We start from the raw sequence: 20,726 nt of genomic DNA, 5'->3' as shown, positions 1-20,726 counted from the left end.
TGATAAATTAATATATTTACATTTTACAATTCTATATAAAGCAATTCACAAATACTTTTATATCTTTCTTTTTTTTTCTTCAAGGATATTTTCTCAAATAAAATCCACATGCCAAAACAAGTTTATCTTCAGATTTTGTGTGAAAAACTTAAAATATTATTAAGTTGTATCCTGTATTATTGAAGATACCAAAGCTGCACAATCTTCTTTACCAAAGTAATGGTTTTAAGGTAAAACAACACCCACTGTCGGCGAGGTTGTGAGTCCAAATTTACCAAACTCTTCCTGAACTGAAGAAGTTAAGCAGTTACCGCCAAATAAGCTATAAAATGAAATATATTAGAATTTTAGTCCAGGAAACTTTGCGTTATCTACTTGTAGCAGACTTGCATCACGGGGACAGTTATGGTGACAAACACATGTGTTGATAAACATTACTGGTTTTTTGATGACTCTTTTGTTAGGACACTGGAATTCCACTTGGGTAGTCTTGGTGCTGTGGGGGGTACAACACCGTCCGTCGTTGCATTGTCCACAAAACTTTGGCTTGTAGGCATGGATACTGGTGCAGTTTTTGTACTCAAGATGAACAGCGTTCTCCGACTTTTTCACTCTCAAGCATTTTTTCCCTTTCTGAAAAGAAAAGTATACATTTTTAGATGTCTTCTACAGGGTTTTCATTCCATGATCAATATGATTTATGAAAGCACGTGGCATTTTAGATGACTGCCAACAAAGTAATTTACAGAAGTAAATGATACACTTCAGAATAATTTGTTTCAATGGACAGTTTACCGCCTCACTGATGATGAATGCGTGTTAAAGTACTTTGTAAGTACACTGCCGTTCAAAGGTTTGGGGTCACTTAGCTGTTTTCATGGAAATCAATGAAATTTCAGGCTGTAACATAACTGCAACTAGCCAACTGGATTAGCGAACACAACATGCCATTAGAACACAGGAGTGATGGGAGTGATAAAGGGCCATTAGAACACAGGAGTGATGGGAGTGATAAAGGGCCATTAGAACACAGGAGTGATGGGAGTGATAAAGGGCCATTGGAACACAGGAGTCATGGGAGTGATAAAGGGACACTGGAACACAGGAGTGATGGGAGTGATAAAGGGCCTCTGTATGCCTATTGAAGCATGGAAAGCATATAAACTGTAACAGATTTATGAGAAAGATTTGGATACTCAACAGTATTGGGAATTCTAGGTGAAACATGTCAATGTTCCATATCATTTTAAAGCTATGTGTAAAAAATCAATCATAAAAAGCAATTAGTGTCCAATTACTTTTTAGATGGGACCTACCTTTCCAATGAGAACCTCATTGTCTGTCTCGCAGGGCCGCACCATGCACAGACGGACCTGTTTCTGCATCTCGCAGCGCGGGTTGCGATTCGTCACCCTTGATGAGTGTCCCATTCCGCATGTTTTAGAGCAGGCGCTCCATTCCGTAGTCTGCTCAATGCAGTTAAAGCCCATGCTGGAGGCATCAATTCCAAGTGTAGCCTCTGGCCTATAAGCTATAAAACATGAAAAAAGGTTTATATACCCCAAAAAGTGGCTTTTCTACAATACAGAACATCTCAAGATCAGACCAAGCATGAAAACTTGCAATCAATAGGTAACAGTAACCTATTACCAAAGCATTATGTGATTCCATGTAATATTCTGTTCCCATGAAATACAGATTTGCATTAATAATGCTACATTTTTCATTGTTTTTAAGTTATACTTAAACTAGTTTTTTGTGCTGCTCTTTTAGACTGTGACATTTAGATTCCCATCTAAATGTCATTTATAAAAAGAAAATTGAACTTAAGAGCCAAAATGAAACATACTGTTATGGATAAATCCTTTCTTATTCTTAAACTAGAGAGGAATTTCAGAAACATCTAAAATAACATGAAAATGTTCTTACCAGCCATTGCATAACCGCCAATTGCCACCTCTTCTTTGGAATCACAAACCCACTTTTCACAGCATTCCCCAGGAAATTTGACTTTTCTTGGGAATGGACATTCAGGTCCTGGGAGCAGCAGGTCCAGGTTACAGCGTGGGACGCAGCCGATCTGCCCGTCTTGGCATGTACAGTGGTATTTGCAGCTTGGTTGGAATGTTTCACCATTACGATATAAAACACCGTCAAACACACAGTTACTGCCTTCAAGTTCTAAAGCAGAGGGAAGGGAAAAAAGTCTTTATTAATAAGATATGAGTGAGATTTAACCTCAATGTCATCTCTGTAAAGTGTAAGAATCTGCTTATCAACAAATGTCAATGAACTAGAAGCCCAGTCATAACTGGATGTGTCTGTTTGGAGTTTTATGAATTTGTTTATCCCCGGAAGAGACTTTTCTTATTGAACATTATGGAGTAGGACTAATACTCATCTCTTAATAGATCCCTTAAAAGCAAAAGTAACTGTATAGGGAAACTACATAAAACATCTAACATTTGGGGTTCTACTTATTAAGATCAGAGGGAGTCTTCAGTAATAATTATTTCTATGGAATAATAAGCCTCCATAACCATTTCCCAAAGAAACCTGTCTAAAATCGAAATCTCTCTCTCGGAGAAAGTAGAAGTAGAGAAGCTTTCCTCATAACGCTTTCAGCCATCATCCTAATCAAGCCATCTGAATGACCAACAAGCTCTACAGATCATCCTGACTCGATCAACTCATCCTCATCCAAGCATTTCCTCTCCTACTGTTTCACTTCCCTCTCAACCACCGACTAGATTGCAAGCTCACAAGAGCAGCCCCCTCTCCTCTTTTTGCACCAGTATGTTATTGTGTGTCTACCATCTACCGACTCTGATTGTAAAGTACTACAGAATCTGCTGGTGCTATATAAATAAATGTAATGTAATGTAGATTGTGCTATTGGAGGGCAAATTATAGACTAACACCCCCAAAGTTCCATTAGTGCTAGAAAAGCCTTACTCACAGCGAAGGAGACATGATTTGCTTTGATGTCTTACTACGGGGTTACTAAATCTCACATGTACACTGATGAACAGCGACTTTAGATTTTGGCTGCATAACTCAATAAGTATTTGGAATTCTGTTACTGGTCTCTGCTTACCCATGCAAATGCCTACATCTGTCCTTGGATCAGCACTGAAGTCGCAGTACAAGCCTTTATCTTCTTGGCAGGGATGCACTTCTGAGCAGCTCTCCCCCTGTTGGCGGGCACACACAGGGCAGCAGGCACAGCCGTCCAGCACCACTGGCACAGAGGGGGAGCACCTGGGAGCTTCTTCTGGGCACTGTCCACACTGTGATGGGCATCTCTGCGACGCCACCTGGAGAAGAAGTGATTCCATTAATTACTATTAAGTGAAAAACATCCTAAGCTTAGAAAGCAAAGCAAATCAGCCACACAGGACAGCGATGAGGTCTTTGTCTAAAATACAAATGTATCAAATTTTGGGACGTCATTCATTGTTAATATGGCTCAGGTTACCTGCTTCCTCACCCATTCGCCCGCCCCCTCACTGATTTTCCGTGTAGGAGACGTGTTCCACAGAACACATCTGTCACACATGATATACTTTACTCCCAGTCGGTGCCAGCGCTGGCTTGGCAAGCAGGCGTCAGGGCAGGGGTCTAACAATACATGATTTCATAATTATTGTGTAAGCGTGTAAACAACAATGCATCTACTGTAAGGGTTAACCCTTTGTGTCCCAGGGGGTTAGAAAAAAAAGACATCGAAAAAAATCCCAGGTGCAGGTTTGAATCAACAGAGCAGCATTTATCACAGCGTCAATACCTTGTTGAATAAATTGGATAAACAATGGTTCATTCACACAAGAACTAAAACAACATATAATTGGTATTAGAATGATGTCACAGAACCTCCGCCTGCCAAAAAGCCGTGCAAGTGTCTTGTATTACCAACTTTTATATCAACAATGATAAAATGATGAGACTATTTATATTTTAACACATTGTATCCATGTTTCTACTTCTATCCATACTCCTATCCGAATAATCTGATTGTTGCAGTGACACATCTGAAAATAATCTTCTGTATTGTGATCAGCATTAAACAACATCATAATCATTATAAAAATGGATGCATTCCTTCCAGCCCTATAGGTCAGCGAGGGAAATCCCGAAATGTGTATATATATATATATTTTTTTTTTAAAAGCAATTGTACATACATTTTGGAATGTATTAGATACAAAAGCATAACTTGAACCCAGATATTTAAAATTAACAAAAAAAAATATTGGAATCCAGGCTGACTTTCAGTATTCTGGTGCAGCCCCAGACATGACTCTGATCACTTACAGACTAAAAATAATACAAAGTGACACTTACTGTATGCAGCAGAAAAACCATCATCAGAGCTAGGAAGGGAGTCATTCTGAAGACCAAGATTCCAACTCAGCAGCCCAGATCTGATCTTTTTACAGCTTGATTCAGCTTTCTGTCCATAACCCTGCTTCTGCATCCTCTCTATATATAGGACTCAGCCAGCTCCAGAGTCTTATCCTATTGGCTGAAATTACTGAATTGGGGGAGTTCTCCAAGTTCCTAATGTTTGTGATGATTCCCAACACTCCCAAATATGTATTTTTCAAGCTATGTGTTAACTGTCCGATAGGTGGCGCTGTCACACCCATGATTTCCCCCTCAATGAAGTAATGTCCCTGGAAAAAAAAAGGTGCAAAAAAGGAATGTCTTTGTCAAGCCAAGATGCTGAAGTCTGTTCATGGAATTGATTACTCATCTGAGCATGAGAAATGCCTGCAGAGAACCACACATCCAGACGTCTAGTATCAAGGAATTATCTACTGTACTTCTGGCTTTGTTAACCCTGGGTGTTATGTAACAGTGCAGTTCTTTCTAACTAGATATGTTTCTATGTATATAGTGTGTATTTTATTCTTTATCATAGATCAGTAAATATCTCGGTGTGTAAACTGCAGCAGGTCTTTTTTCTTTTCAATTTAGATTCAGTTTTACATTAAGTTTTGATAAACTTTATAGTTTATAAGCAGAAGACCCTGAGCGACATGTATTGAGAACTGAGATGCATTGTAATGGAAATAAAAAGGAGAAAAGTATAGTTAAAATGATACCATTTATTTTGGAAATAAAAAGTAAATCATATACGAATAGGGCTGCTTTAATGTTACTACTTCCATAGGAATATCACTGGCACTTGCTTTACAGAGCCCTCCGTGATAATGCCCCCCATACTTTTTTACTCTGGTAACAAAATACGCCTCTACTCGATCTTTACAATCTTTCCGAGACAAGGGCTTTACTCCTCGCTTATCACGTATTCCTTTTCCCACTTAAAAGACGTCACTCATGCTGCCCCATACCTCTAGGACTCACTTCCACTGAACCCCCAGCATTCATCCTCCCTCCCATTATTGAAGAAAAACCCACTTCTTCAGAGAGGCGTACCATCTTTTCGGCTAGAACCTTATCTGACAGTAATGCAATCTCTCACACACCCCTCCATGCATCTGTCCCCTTTCTCCATACCTTATGTTTCTCCATCCCATTCCCTCTAAGGAGCTGGGCCCTCTAATGTATCAATTAGTCCTAGTTTGTCGATTCTAGTTTTTCTCAGACCCTTTGAATGTATGTATTATAAGAAGTGCTGCGTAAATTGTTAACATAAAATATGATATAATGTGTTAGATTTCAGTCCTGTGGCTTTTTGGTTTACTGGTTTAAAAAGGCCACAGGACTGAAATTAGGACTAATTAGTAACTGTATGAAATCATATGCTTGATACATACGTAGGTTAGCAGTTAATGTTTTATGTGTTAAGGCTCATTTTGTAGAGCTCTACTGCAGTTGCAATAACCATGCCAGTAGCCAAAGATACAAGATACAAGTAGGGCTGCCAAGATACCATCCATGCATAGGATTACTAGTGGCCCTAAGCATGTGTTTTTACCAGGATTCTTGTTAAATACCAATTGGTTGTAACCTTTAGGTTTAGTCCTTTACTATCTCTTGAGTCACTGGACATAGGCAGAAGAGGAACCATCGCCAAATCAATCGACTGTGTGGGAACAAAAAGTTCATTTTAAGTTTGTAGCCCTCTAACCACACCAATAATGACACTGGTTACAATGCTTGTAACAATACCGATGATTGGGACACATGTGATTCTTTAACAAGTCAAAATAAAATGTAATCCAGAGGCTATACACGATTGCAATGGAGTCCATGTAGGATGGACTCCAATATTAATTCAACATGAAAATATGGGAAGAGCGCTACTTTTACTCCTGTCTTGTTTCCTGTCTGGTCGATGGATTGTTGTCTGCTTATAGCTTTTGTCTCATAATGGTCATTACCTACTAACAAGCCCTGGATATCCCATACTGGCCACCTGGCAAACAAGGCAAATGCCCGGTGGGCCAGTGCCAGATGGTGTGAGTTACTTTCCTTTGTTGCCACTCACACTGCAGAAACAGTCTCTTTGATTGCGGCAGCCGCCTAAATATTTCCCCAAATGTGCATTTTGTGTAGGAGGATTTTCTTTTGTTTCCTTTGTCCTGTTTCTATGACTTCATATCATTTCATATATACATTTATACATTTTAACGTGCCGATACACTCATCCTTCTCTGTTGGTCCGCACATTCCTTGAGTACCGTATACCCTCCTCTTTCCTCCGCTATATTGTTTATCTGCCTAAGAAATATCATTGGGATTGGCTTTATATGCATGTTTATTATTATTATTTATTATTATCTTTTATTTATATAGCGCCAACACTTTACGCAGCGCTTAATACAATACATAAGTTCAAGGGGTATGAGAATTGACAGACTAAGACAAACCGATACATTAGGTGGAGAGAGCCCGGCTCGCAAGCTTACAATCTTGAGGGAATGGGGTGACAAACATAAGGCACAGAAAAAGGGTGAGAGGTAGTGCGGGGGGTATCAGTGACAGGTGAGAGGCAGTGTGGGGGGTATAAGGCACAGAGAAAGGTTGAGAGGTAGTGTGGTGGTTGTCTCAATGACAAGGAAGTTCTAGCAGCTAAGGTGGAATGCTTCTCTGAAGAAGTGGGTTTTGGGATTTTTGTTGCCTGTTGGGAGGGAGGGTGAATGCTGAAGGTTCGTTGGGAGCAGATTCCAGGGATATGGGGCAGCCCGAGTGAAATCTTGTAGACGGGAAAAGGAAGAGGTGATAAGTGAGGAGGAGAGCCTTTGTTAGGGAACAGTTAAGGACTGGAGGGAGTTTATTGTTGGAGATGATAGGAATAAAATTGGTTAGGTTGACCATGTTGGTTAAGTTTGGTGGTTGCGAGTGATAGGAATAGGGAGGAATATGTGGGGGACAGAAGTAGCAGAGCAAACACAGGCAGGTTTCACATATAAAGGTTAGTGTAGAGCAGCGGCGTATCTAGGGTATGGCAACTATGGCTCGTGCCATAGGCGCCATTTGAAAGGGGGCGCCGGTGAGCGGCTTTTAAACGCCGTTTTTTTTTTTTTGTTTTTTTGATGCGGAGGAGAGAGAGAGGCGCCTAGCAACCACTCGGCGCCCCTCATTCTCCTCCACGAGCACCCTACCTCCGTCCCGGTGCCGGCATTTCATGTTGAGCGCCGCAATATGACGTCATATTGCGGCGCTCAGCAGTGACGCAGCGGGCACCAGCGAGCGGGTTTTAAACACTGTTTTTTTCTGATGCGGAGGAGAGAGAGGGGGGCCTAGCAACCACTCTGCGCCTCTCGTTCTCCCCCGCATCAAAAAAAAAAAAAAGACAGCGTTTAAAAGCTGCTCGCTGGTGCCCGCTGCTTCAGGGCTGAGCGCTGAAATATGACGTCATATTAAGGCGCTCAGCAGTGAAGCAGCGGGCACCGCAACAGTGCAAGAAGGCAGAAGCCTCGTGCTCCCGTCGCTGGACCCCAAGGTGAGAACTACAAAGGGGGAGAGGGGTTAGGGAGTGATAAGGAAGGGAGAGGGGTTAGGGAGTGATAAGGGAGGGAGAGGGGTTAGGGAGTGATAAGGGAAGGAGAGGGGTTAGAGAGTGATAAGGGAAGGAGAGGGGTTAGAGAGTGATAAGGGAGGGATAGGGGTTAGAGAGTGATAAGGGAGGGAGGGGGGGTTAGAGAGTGATAAGGGAGGGAGGGGGGGTTAGAAAGTGATATAAGTAAAGAGTGGATTAATGTGTGCATGAGTGAATGAGGGAGAGCATGAGTTAATATGTGAATGTATTGTCTGAATGAGGGATAGCATGAGTTAATGTGTGGATGAATTGTCTGAATGAGGGAGAGCATGAGTTAATGTGTGGATGAATTGTCTGAATGAGGGAGAGCGTGAGTTAATGTGTGGATGAATTGTCTGAATGAGGGAGAGTGTGAGTTAATATGTGGATGAATTGTCTGAATGAGGGAGAGCATGAGTTAATGTGTGGATTAATTGTCTGAATGAGGGAGAGCGTGAGTTAATGTGTGGATGAATTGTCTGAATGAGGGAGAGCATGACTTAATGTATGGATGAATTGTCTGAATGAGGGAGAGCATGACTTAATGTGTGGATGAGTTGTCTGAATGAAAGTGTGAATTAGTGAGTGACTGTAAAAGTGTTTGTGTGTATCATAGATGTATAATTGTGGAAGGGCAAAGATGGCACTAGCAGGAGGTTTGAGCCTTGGGGACCAAGATGGCACAGGCAGGGTGTATATGGGACAAAGATGGCACAGGCCGGACTGTTTGGGGACAAAGTTGACTTGTGCTGGGCTATTTGGGGACAAAGATGGCAAATCTTATGTGTGTGTAATTTGGGTGCTGGTCAGGTTCTATGCGGGCAGTGTGGACGCCAGGGCTGGCTTTGGGGTGTGCAACCTGTGATCTATGCCTGTAATTTAGGGGGTTTTAAATATACCTTTTAATGCCGTGTTTTTATGTGAATTCCAATTGATCTATACCTGCAAAGCTGTGTTTTTGTGTTATTCTGTAGATCCATATCTGCTATGCTATGTTTCCATACATTATTTATGTATACCTGCAAATACAGGGTTAATATGTTAATACCTGCAGTGCTGTTTCCATGTATTTATTTGATCTATACCTGCGATGCTACGTTTCATATATTATTATTGTATACCTGCAAATATAGGATTTATATGTCTGATTCTGTTTATTTGATATATACCTTCAGTGCTGAGATCACAAGTGAATTTCAATTGATCTGGGTTTGTGTGTTGATCTATACCTGCTATCGGCAGCAGGGTCTAATATTTATATATATATATATATATATATATATATATATATATATCGGCAGCAGGAACTAATATTTATATATATATATATATATATATATATATATATGGGCAGCAGGGGCTAATAAATGGGTGTTAGATATTTGGACAGGGGCGCAATTTCAGTGCTTGCCATAGGCGCTATTTTCGGTAGATACGCCTCTGGTGTAGAGGTACTGGTATAGCTGTGATGGCAGAGAGATGGAGAGGGATGGTATTTGGAATGGTTTAATGGGGAGAAGTGGGTACCAAAGAGTATCCAAAGAGTTGGTGCCCTCTACTGGCATGTTTACATCATATTCAACCATATTTAATATTTTACTAATGTATACTTGTGTTTATGTAAAAACAACAAAGTCCACTATAGTTGTTTTTTGTTTTTTTAAATAACGTAATTCCTTGGATATTTCAAGTGTCAAACCTTTTGTCTTGAGGGGAATAAGCTCAGTGGCAAAAGGTGGCACAATGGGTTGGGTTGGCTGAGGGAGAGGTATGCTGGTGGATTGAGCAACAAGAGTCCCCATCAGACAGGATCACAAAAAGGGGCTCTGCGTTTCGTGTTATGTTTTTGCTTCCAGACTCGTTTCGCTTTGCTGGGTCACTGCACATTCCTGTAGAGTTTTTTTTTTTTTTTTCTAGAAATAAATGCTTTGCTTTCAGATATGAAAATATGTGTGGCATTTTACAGGAGAAATATTTTTGCCTTGGGCATAAAAAGTAGATGAAATCCAAAAATTCTTCAAACAATATTACAGATTTATTAAAATGTTTCTGATCCTATTGCTTTCAGAGACAGAAAAAAAAGATGCCATCGTCTGGGCAGAATTCTGGCTTTTTTTATTACGTGTTCAATGTATAAATTAAATTTATTTAAAAAATAAATAAAATTTAAAAAAAAACATACATTGCATTATGTAAATAGGAATATGATAAAAATTAGCATTATGTACATTCTATGCTATTCAGTGGAATTTTTTTTAATTTTACTGTTAACTGTAGGGTTTTTTTAAATCTTTTTAGCCTTTTAATCTTTTTGGTAATAGCCATTATCCTAAAAAATATGAATATTGTTATACAGACATATAAAACCTGAATATATCCATTATTGTACTTTAAAGCATAGATGTAGAAACCAAATGGCCCCTATAGGACCTCACCTTTTCCAAGTAAAGTAACCATAACGTCACCCAGCATCAATTGAAGATTTTTAGTACGACACATCATTCGAAATATTAATTAAATATTAACACACACAGAATATTTTAGGGTTAAAATGTGATTGATGGCCTTTACATTTGTATTACATTTAGTGATTAGTGTTGACTGCCCAGCCACTTTGCCGTATTTCCCGTATTTAGGCTTTTTATTCCGGTTTCTCTGTTTTGTTTTGCAGTTTTCCTCGTTGTACAGTAATTTTCTGTAATAAAAAAACATCTGGGTTTCAGACTGAGATCAGGATTATTCTCTGAAGAGAAGCAAACTAAATTCTGCCCGTTTTACTCAGCATTCCAGCGTGACTGATGTAACCAAATATTTCTTCCGTGGTCTAAGCTTTTTCCTTAGCAATTTAATCATACTTCCCATTTTATGAAGGTTGCATGCCAGGGATAACAGAGTTCTTCAAAGTTAAGTATTTTTGTTGCTCTGACTTTTCCATTACTTTCCGTAGAATATGAAAACATTTCAGCATGGAGAAACAGAATGCAGATAATGAAGTCTGTCCAGATGCCTGTTTCCAACAAATTTCCTGATCATCAGTCTCGGTTAAACTTGCCGTGATTAACTGCACGTCTAAGTCCCGTGTTACTCTATGAGGGTCCTTGATTTAAGCCATAACAAGTCAAGGTGTTACATAAATATCACATACTTTTATTGGATCAAAAAATGTAGGTAGGGCAGAGTTTTTAGCCATAATTCATAAGAGCTGGGCATTATTTGGATATTTTTACTTTGCACACAAAGTTCAGAATTATTCTATTGGAAGTAATTTCTAAATTTGTTTAAAATCACCTTAACGACTGTTAAAGAAGACATGATATTTCTGAAGACTCCAACATACCCCCCAACCAGGACTGGACTGGCGACAACGAGGTGGGCCTGGCACTTTAAGGCCCATGGCCGCCTAATTACGTGAGGTTGATGTCTGGATATGCATGGCAGTGTTTTTATGCTTACTTAGCTTGCAGCCGGGGCATATCCAGCCAGCGGCCACACACTACAGCACCTAATCTGCCACTGGAGCATTGAGTGTGTGTGGCAATGTCGGCCGGCAACCCACCAGTCACTCACCTGGTGTTTCATATGGCCAATTTGAGCCAGCCTCCAACCCTTCAGATGTCCAAAGCAGGACACCTTTGTTGGGGTATGTGGTGAATGGGGTGAGACTGCTTGCCTACCTTACCAGAAGCGCCATATGCCCATGCTCAGCTCAGAGCATTATGAAGTGGCCACATGGGTGCTGCCTATTAGGTCTGTGCTGCAACACCACAGACCTCCATCAATTGAAGGATCTCCCCAATGGGCCCATGATCCTCGCTGCCCACAAAAGTGGGACAGTGGGGCAGCTTGGCGAGACATTGGGACAGTGCCCAAAAAGCTGGACTAGCTTGCAGAAAACTGGATGTTTGGGAGGTAGACTAAAGTGGCTTTGCTAAACATGATAAATTCAGTGATCCTCTGTTTGTTCTGGTGTTTATACTAATGATGAAAAACTCTTTCCAATAAATGGCTAATTTCTCACCAAGAATACCAGCAAGGCCGGTTAGGAGATTTCAGCAAATATCACAGGGTTGCTTTTTTTCAAAAAAGTCAAGTAATTGTCTTCTCCATCTGTCTCTGCATCCCATCGATTTGGCAGCAGTTGGGATCCTGCAGTCTCTGCATCTTGGGAGGCCACTTACCTACCTTGCGTCGGTGTCACACCATAATTATAATAATTTCTATAATGATAATAATTCATGCAGGTTGGATACAAATGGAATCTGATTAAAATGAATACTTTAACCCACGGCCGTGGCTGGCGTGGTGACTTCTTGACTTTAGTTAAAAACTTTTCATTGGGGTTAAACCAACAGTGTTAGCGGTGAGGAGGCTTTTCCGTTTTGGTGAAAGCATCGGTTATTAATATGAGTTATAGTCTGAATTAGCAAAGCCATCATGCCGTGATCTTACTGTGGAAAGTACTTGCTGTTCTTTGCTACTAAGATGAGTCATTGGGGCTCTGCTCCTCTGATGAATACTATATGATATTACACTTTTAATCTGTAGCGAGCCACACCTGTTATTGTATTGAAGGAACGCTGAAGTCCAAGATTCTGTTAAAGGAAAAATCGCTCAAACAATAAACATTTTTCACCACGTTCCAGTAGGTTGATGTAAACCTCAGGGAAAAGCTGATGATGTCCTAAGAACACTTCTTTCTTGGCGTCATCCACGCTGTGTTATTCAATGTCGAATGTAGGAATAAAGGAAGAAAAGAAATTATGGGGTTGTTCAAAAAGTGGCCTCATCAGAACTTATTAATGGCAGAAAACTGTTCAGTCCGTGGTTTTATCTTATTTAGGATAAAAAATTGGTCTTTATGCATTAAATGTGTCTGGGAAACATTTTTGCCCTGCTATATTACTGCTACGCAGTGTCTGCCTAAGGTGTTGCTAACAATACATTATTACAACATAGTGACATCATTTTTTCAAACTCCCCAACATTTCAGGGGGGACAACGGTTTTGGAGGGTGTGGCAGGAGGCAGATAGGGGAGGGTCTGGTTCTTGAAGTGGGCGGGGTCAGCCAAAACAGGGCCACCCACCCAATTTACCTGAGCAGCAGAGACCTCCATTGATTTTTACAGCTCTCTGCGTGGGGTCAGGTGAGACTCATCATCCCCACTGCAGAGGGACAGTGCCTAAAACCCGGGACTGTTAGGAAGTATTACTTTTATACTGCTACGGAGACAGCCATCTAGTATAATTAATGTTGCTTTGCCAGTGACCATGCAATATTAAATGTGTTTTACCGTAGTAACAATGCTAGTATAATTTCCTTATCTTGGATAATTCTGGTATAAAAGTTCTCCCTTCTGTATCGCATCGAGTTCTCTATTCAACATTTCCTGTTGCAGATTTATAGCTGAAACATTTTATTGTATAATAGCATTGTGTATTTATTAACTAAACATCAGATAATATTGGGTTCATTAAATATGTGTCTGTCCAAATTCTTTCTAAATGAGAAACATGTTTCCTCTCTCTCTCTGGAAGCTAAACTTCAGATCTCTAATGTCTGAGAGAATCATACAAAGGGAATTTCCAGTCCAGAGAAAAGACAGTCATGGAAAATCAGTAATGACTTTTCCAATTCGTTGGAGTCAAAGCTAAGTGTCTGTATAAATACTTAAACTGAACAAGACAGCTTTGTTCATCCTCCTGAGGTCATTTATTAAGTTCTGTGAGCCTCCCCTGAACGGAAAAGTACATTGAAAAAAAATATTTAATGTTTAATGTATTGTTACTTTTCAAATTATGTAATGACAAAAAGAATCAAACAAGGGCCGGGGAACTTTCCATACGTTTGAAAAACACATGGAAATGATCAATATTCATACTCGACATGTTTAGACAATTGGATATTTCATTCTACATAGTAGAAAAGCTACATCACCGAGAATTTTTTTCAAAAAAGTCTGACCAGCTAGAAAAAAATTTATTATCTTGTTTTTTCAACATATAGAACTAGTTAGTATTATTGTGATGTGTTACATTTTATTGTTAAGCTAATGTCTATCTTATATAAAAATGTCTCTAAAATCCATATGATTTAATGTATTGTTAACAGGGCCACTCGTACTGGGGTGCAGGGCAACTTGACTTTGCAGAAGAGCACAGTGAAATGTGTATGCTTTGTGAGCATAACACCATAGACTAGCACCCACACACTCAAAAACCATACACAACTACACACATGCTCCCTCTCCTCCTCGCCTCTGGCACTCTAACACCTCACACTGACACACACACTCATACTAACACCAAACACACATTTTCATCCTAAACAATTGACTTACATACACATAAACAACATACACCAACACAGACTCTAAGACCATACAGTATCACACACACACATTAACATTATTCACTCACACACATGTCAACACCATACACCAACATGCACACACACTAACACCATACATCTACATGTACACACTCTCCTTCAAGCCCTCCTCCTCTCTCTTACCTTATGCAGAGCACTGTCTGTGCAAACTGATGCACTTCTACTGTGGGGTCACACAATATGTGTTACGTGACCCCCGCTGGGCTCCTTGCTTACCAGGAAGCCGTGAAGCATGAAAGGTAGGAGCGCGGAGCCCTATACAAAGGACAATCCTGATTGTTGAATACACATACGTTTTATTCAGGGTTAATGATAAAGGAGTCACGGAATCATACAGTTAATCATAAAAATTATACACAGGCCGCTGCATTGAGTACTCAGTCACGCCATCCTTTCTTTTGAGGATCTGTGAAATAGATCTTGTATGCTGCTCACTTATTTACCCATCACAGTTTTTGGCAATATGTAAGTAATCGTATTATTAATGACATTTTCCTTTAAAAGTTGTATAACATAATGATTTTGGACTTTGTTTTTTTCCATTAGACAGAGATCAAGGATCCCTTTCCCTTTCACCAGAAACAAAATGTACCCTATAAAAGCTTTAAAAAGAAGTACAATTTTTGCTTGCACAGTTTGTGCCTGCTCTGGTCATTCTATTCACTTGCAGCTCCTAAACATTTTCAAAGCAATAATGCTTAGTAAAATATCAAATGTGCCATATCACAATCAGGATTTTATTGGGAGGATACTGCTGCACTTTAGGGGTGAGCCTAAGTTTATTGGATAACATTATGTAAGCTAGTAACTAACACATCCAGGAACACCATACAGTAACACACACATACATGCTAACACCTTCTTTACCATACACTAACACACATACATGCTAACACCTTCTTTACCATACACTAACACACACATACATGCTAACACCTTCTTTACCATACACTAACACACACATACATGCTAACACCTTCTTTACCATACACTAGCACACACATGCTGGCACCATTCATGGCACTCACACAGTCTCTAATTATATACACTTATACATACACTCACACCATACACAGACATACACTCTAACACCATACACTTACACACACACTCTAATTCTATACTCTCTGTGTGAGCTGTTGTGTCACAACCTAACTGGGTGCCTAGGTTACAGGGGTGGCTGGGTCCCATGCCCATGATGCACCCACCTTAACATGCTCCTGCTGCAGTGTGCCTGCACAAAAGGAGTGAAGTGTGATGCACCATCATCATACCTGGGAATTCTCCGGGTCATTGCTTCTCCGGGTGCCCACTTTCCCTCCAAACACGGACAGTTTTAATGCATCTGGGGCTAGCCCTGCACGCTAATCAGCAAGACTGCCCTCCAAAACATCAGTGGATACCCCACCGAAGTCAGTAAAACCACCTGTCCGTATCCTGAAAAGGGGGGCTCCTGGTAGCTGAATGTTCCCAGGTATGACCATTATGATTATACCTGGGAACTCTGACCCCATTCCCTGCCCATTTCCCACTTAAAAAAGTGTAAGAATGTAGCATGCAACCAGCAGATGGGCACATGCATGTAATTTATCATCCACTGGTACTAAAAGGACGCTCTAGTGTCCCATGCAGTCCTTCACCTTCTGTCTCATTCCCAACCTCCTAATAGAATACAAGCTCTTCTCCTTTTATACCAACATATCTTATGTATGTTCATGTTAATGTTAGTTTTATTTATTGTTAACATTATGGTCCATTTTGTATTGTTCTTCATTGCAACAGTGCTGCAGCATCTACTTAATAAGATGTAAGAATAATAACAATAAAAAAGGACAAAAGATATGGTTGATGCTTTTTGTTTCTTTGTATGCGATCTCTGTATTAAACCTCGTACTTAGATGTAGTGATTTATTTCTTATTTGTACGGTTGATAAAACACTACACCTGGCAGAAGAATATGTAATAAAACACGGTACAAGCTTTCTATAGATCTCTCAAAATGTTCTAAGGATGAAGAAACTTTTGGCAGGAACGTTAATCCTACCTAGAACTTCTACTCGTCAGATAATCCGTGCCAATGGTAATAAGAGGATGCATCCAAAATATGGACTTTCTGCTGCTCTTTTGTTTATTTGAAACCACATTAGACAATAGAACATATTACTTTTCCATTAAAGCAAACCTCGTTTCCTTGATTTTGCAAACAATACTTGGCTTCACTTCAATAGAGAGCAACATAAGCATGTCTATGTCAATGTTTTGCGAAATACACTCACTGGCCACTTTATTAGCTACACCTTGTTAGTACCGAGTTGGACTCCCTTTTGCCTTCAGAACGGCCTCCATTTTTCATGGCATACTTTCTACAAGGTGCTGGAAACATTCCTCAGAGAATTTGGTCCATATGAACAGATTTGTCAGCTGGAATCGAGACTTATCAGACCAGGCAACGTTCTTCCAGTCTTCCATTGTCAAATTTTGGCGAGCCTGCACGAATTGTAACCTCAGTTTCCTGTTCTTAGCTGACAGGAGCGGCACCCGGTGTGATCTTCTGCTGCTGTAGCCCATCTGCTTCAAGGTTCGATGTGTTGTGCGTTCAGAGATGGTATTCTGCATACCTTGGTTGTAACGAGTGGTTATTTGAGTAACTGTTGTCTTTCTGTCATCTCGAACCAGTTTGCCCATTCTCCTCTGACCCCTGACATCAACCAGGCATTTTCATTACACAGCTGCCGCTCACTGGATATTTTCTATTTTTCATACCATTCTCTGTTAACCCTAGAGATGGTTGTGCGTGAAAATCCCAGTAGATCAGCAGTTTCTGAAATACTCAGACCAGCCCGTCTGGCACCAACAACCATGCTGTCACGAGTCCGACCGACTGCCTCCGCTGTCTTGTGCTCCCTTAGCCTGGGACAACACACTTTCCCCGGTTCCCCAGTCACTAGCCGAGACTCAGTGTAGGGTAAAACCAAACGAAGACTGATTTATTTTGGACACACAGGACTGGATATATCCAGCAAAACACACATTAACATAAAACAAGATATTGGGACACAAACTGCCCCCTTAATCTGCCTCTCAGAGACAACAGGGGCAGTAACGGGATTAACAATACAATAGGTGTGGGGGGGGGGAGACTGATTTATACAACATTAAACATCAAAGAATGGTGGTCACTCCCTGGTGGCAGATCCTGGCTGTCTGCTGGAGATAATCCCCTCAGCCAGTGATGAGATGATACTGCTGGGGGTAGCCACAGAAGTCTCTACAAACCCAGGGCCCATAGTCAATAGGGAGGAGGCTGGCAGTCAGGCTTCTCCAGTGGCCCCAGTGATGGAGGCTTCCGTCACACATGCCATGTTCAAAGTCACTTAAATCCCCTTTCTTCCCCATTCTGATGCTTGGTTTGAACTACAGCAAGTCATCTTGACCAGGTCTACCTGCCCAAATGCATTGAGTTGCTGCCATGTGATTGGCTGATTAGCTATTTGTGTTAAGTGAACAAGTGTACCACTAGTGTGGCCAGTGAGTGTATATAAAAGGATGGACCTTTTTTATGGACTCTTATATATATATATAAAGGACCTAATACTCCAAGTGGTGTGTCAGGGTCTTACCTTTGGCTGCAGAGTTATCCCTGTCCCATAAGTGGTATCATTGGGTTTCATCTCATACTCTGATGTCTCCATCACTCCTTGTGCAGCCGCTGTAATTGCCACCACCTTCATGGCGATACAAAGAATACTTCCAGATCTATTAATCTATTTTTTTATTCCATTTGGTTGCTACACCATTAACTTGTCACTACAATATAATGTTTGAGATGGACTATCGAAGAGTTAATATATAAAAACAAGTTCAGCTTTAAATTATGAAGGCCCTAGGTATAGCCCTAGTCTTTGAATTAACTTTAAACAGGCAAACTGAAGGTGGCCTGGATATTGTTGCTCGTCTATGGCCTGGGAAGATCTTAACCTACCACTAAACATTAATTGGGTCTTGTAGGATTTAGTGGAAAGGCTTTGTATCGTGTAACACTCATATGAAATGAAACACATACAGGTGAAGTGTTATTCAAATAATTAATAAATATCGCAGTACAGGTTTGTTTCACTATTATGCATTCTTAGGGGTTATTCTTTTAGGCTGAATGTGTGTGGTTTTGATACACTATGGCCTCACAGATACCTGCCATCTGCGTATGTGTGCGCATTTCGGAGGCAGAAAATTTCACAAGTTTGTGGCAACACATTGACTTTCAGAGACCTGCAGGGGAAGAAAAATAGCTCCATGAATGGCTTTTTGTAAGACTTGTTTCATTGTATTTACTTTTACGCAGTAAAATAGTCTGTGGAAGAATGCCATTCGCCCTTAAATCAAGAGGATCTATAATAATGATAGAGGGTCGCCTGTTAACACACCAGCTCTGTGATATATTCTAGAGATAGGAATGTTCCTAAAGGAAGCATAAAGTATATGGGCAATAATTGAAAAATACTATTCTTATTTTATGTAAACACATAAAAAAACCTTAAGAAATGAGAATCTAGATACATAATTGGACATATTGCAAAATAGTGTTTAAATGATTTATTAAGTTTGCTTGCAAGCATTTACATCTATTAATCTATTTTTTTTATTCCATTTGGTTGCTACAGTGATAAGACCACTTTTTGATATTTTGCCCTTTTTTTTATAAGCCCCTGTTTATTACACAATATCCCAAAAAAAAGCATTAATTTAAAATGAAAATAAATTATTTGAATTGTGTGTTAACTTTGTGTTATATTTTGATGAAATAATGTTTTCATTAGTATTGCAGTAAAATGTTATTCATTTAAATGTACTTTTTTAGAATATTTTACTGTGTAATTATATATGTAATGTCTATAAATATATTAAAGCCACAGTCATGTCATTTTTCTACAGAGAAAAATGAAATAAATTCAAATTATGTTTAGTGTCCAACTTTCTCTGGGATCCTGGTAATACGGCTTGTTTATAAATAAGTATTTCTAGTGAAACATTTGAAAACTGGACGTCCATCTACATTTCTTCTAGCGATTGAACATTCCATTGACAGCTTAAAGGGATACTCCAGCCATCCTACGCATCATCAATGGAAATGATAGCGGTTATTTTCTCTCTAATACATGCATGGATGGATTCATCAGGAGACCTAAATGCAACTGAACTATTCCCCTACCTCAGTTAGATGTATGTAACGTACGTTAATATGTATACTTCGTTGGTGGTGCTCCATTGGCCAGTATACTGTCCCTTTAATGATGCCGCTTGGTTACTCACCCAGTGGCTGTCCCCAGAAGAGCAGGGTGTTTGTGCACATGATACATGCTCGCATGTCTATGTCCCTTTTTGAGTGGGGCTGACATTAGAGAGTTCTATGGCCAAGTTTCAGTGAGTATGAGTGCCAGCATGCCCAGACTGGCCATCTGGCAAACTGGGCAGTTCAGGTACCACATATGTATTGTGGTGTGCTACTGCTCATGGCTAATTATACTTCATAAGTGGCCACCGGCCTCAAAGGGCCAGGGCTGCTTTTGTTCCCCAGCCCTGCCCTTGGCACTAGAGTGAATGGATTTAGTCATGCAGGGCTCAGGCAGGGTGAGGGACTTTAGTATTCTTATTTTGAATAAGGGGTAGTAGAAGTATTATTAAACACTCGTCTACAGACACCAGACAAGCCAGAAGGCTTGTTTTTCCCTCAGAAATCTCATGGGGCTGCCACAACCACAAGGGATTCTGGGTAGGTGCATGCAAATAAGGTCAACAATGATCACCTTTTGCCTCTATATCCACTTTATACATGGATCCCTTGAAAGTAATTGCCCGCTGTACAAGACAGCCTTTAGACAAAACTCGGGTAAGAGGTATTTTGAATAAGAAAACATTTTAAAAAACATTTTATATGACTGTTCCTTTAAGGATGAGTGAAAAAGAAGTAGCTGAACATAGCAGGCTGATTAAGCTCCCTGCATCAAGATGGATTTTTAAGGCCTAAAGTATTGACTGAATATATTTTCTCATGTCTGCACAGTGTGGCAAATCTTGTCTCTGTCTCAGGATTATAATGCGAGACCAGAGACAGGAAATATCGTCTACGTCGCTCAGTCATAACTCCTTTTGGCTGCTGTGTCTGAACATCTTGACCGACCTATGAAAAACCGTTCTTATCCGAGAACATGCGCCCACACCGCAGCCAGAAATAATATACACGGCAGAACTCTTTCCACAGACGCTAAGCTGTATCCTGTGCACGGAACATTAACGTACAGTGAGCAGATACTAATTCTGTCCCGCGTTTATGAATGGAGTTTAACAGGC

General features: G+C 40.2%; 1 protein-coding gene across 1 annotated transcript; it reads right to left on the bottom strand.

Annotated features, from left to right (window-relative positions):
- Nucleotides 1-339: 339 nt before the first annotated feature.
- LOC149305648 (CCN family member 3-like) lies at nt 340-18,109 on the bottom strand. Its single transcript, XM_089477269.1, has 7 exons — nt 17,999-18,109; nt 5,945-6,052; nt 4,536-4,676; nt 3,098-3,317; nt 1,930-2,181; nt 1,317-1,531; nt 340-633 (listed from the first exon to the last, which is right to left on the bottom strand). Exons 1-7 carry the CDS (start codon nt 18,107-18,109, stop codon nt 340-342), a joined length of 1,341 nt encoding a protein of 446 aa, XP_089333395.1.
- Between the last annotated feature and the right edge of the window lie 2,617 nt (nt 18,110-20,726).

Source organism: Sceloporus occidentalis, unplaced genomic scaffold, assembly GCF_023333645.1.
Source record: "Sceloporus occidentalis isolate IW3139 unplaced genomic scaffold, rSceOcc1.0.p SCAF_11, whole genome shotgun sequence".
NCBI lineage: Eukaryota > Metazoa > Chordata > Lepidosauria > Squamata > Phrynosomatidae > Sceloporus > Sceloporus occidentalis.
This window is presented reverse-complemented; position numbering and strand designations above follow the sequence as displayed.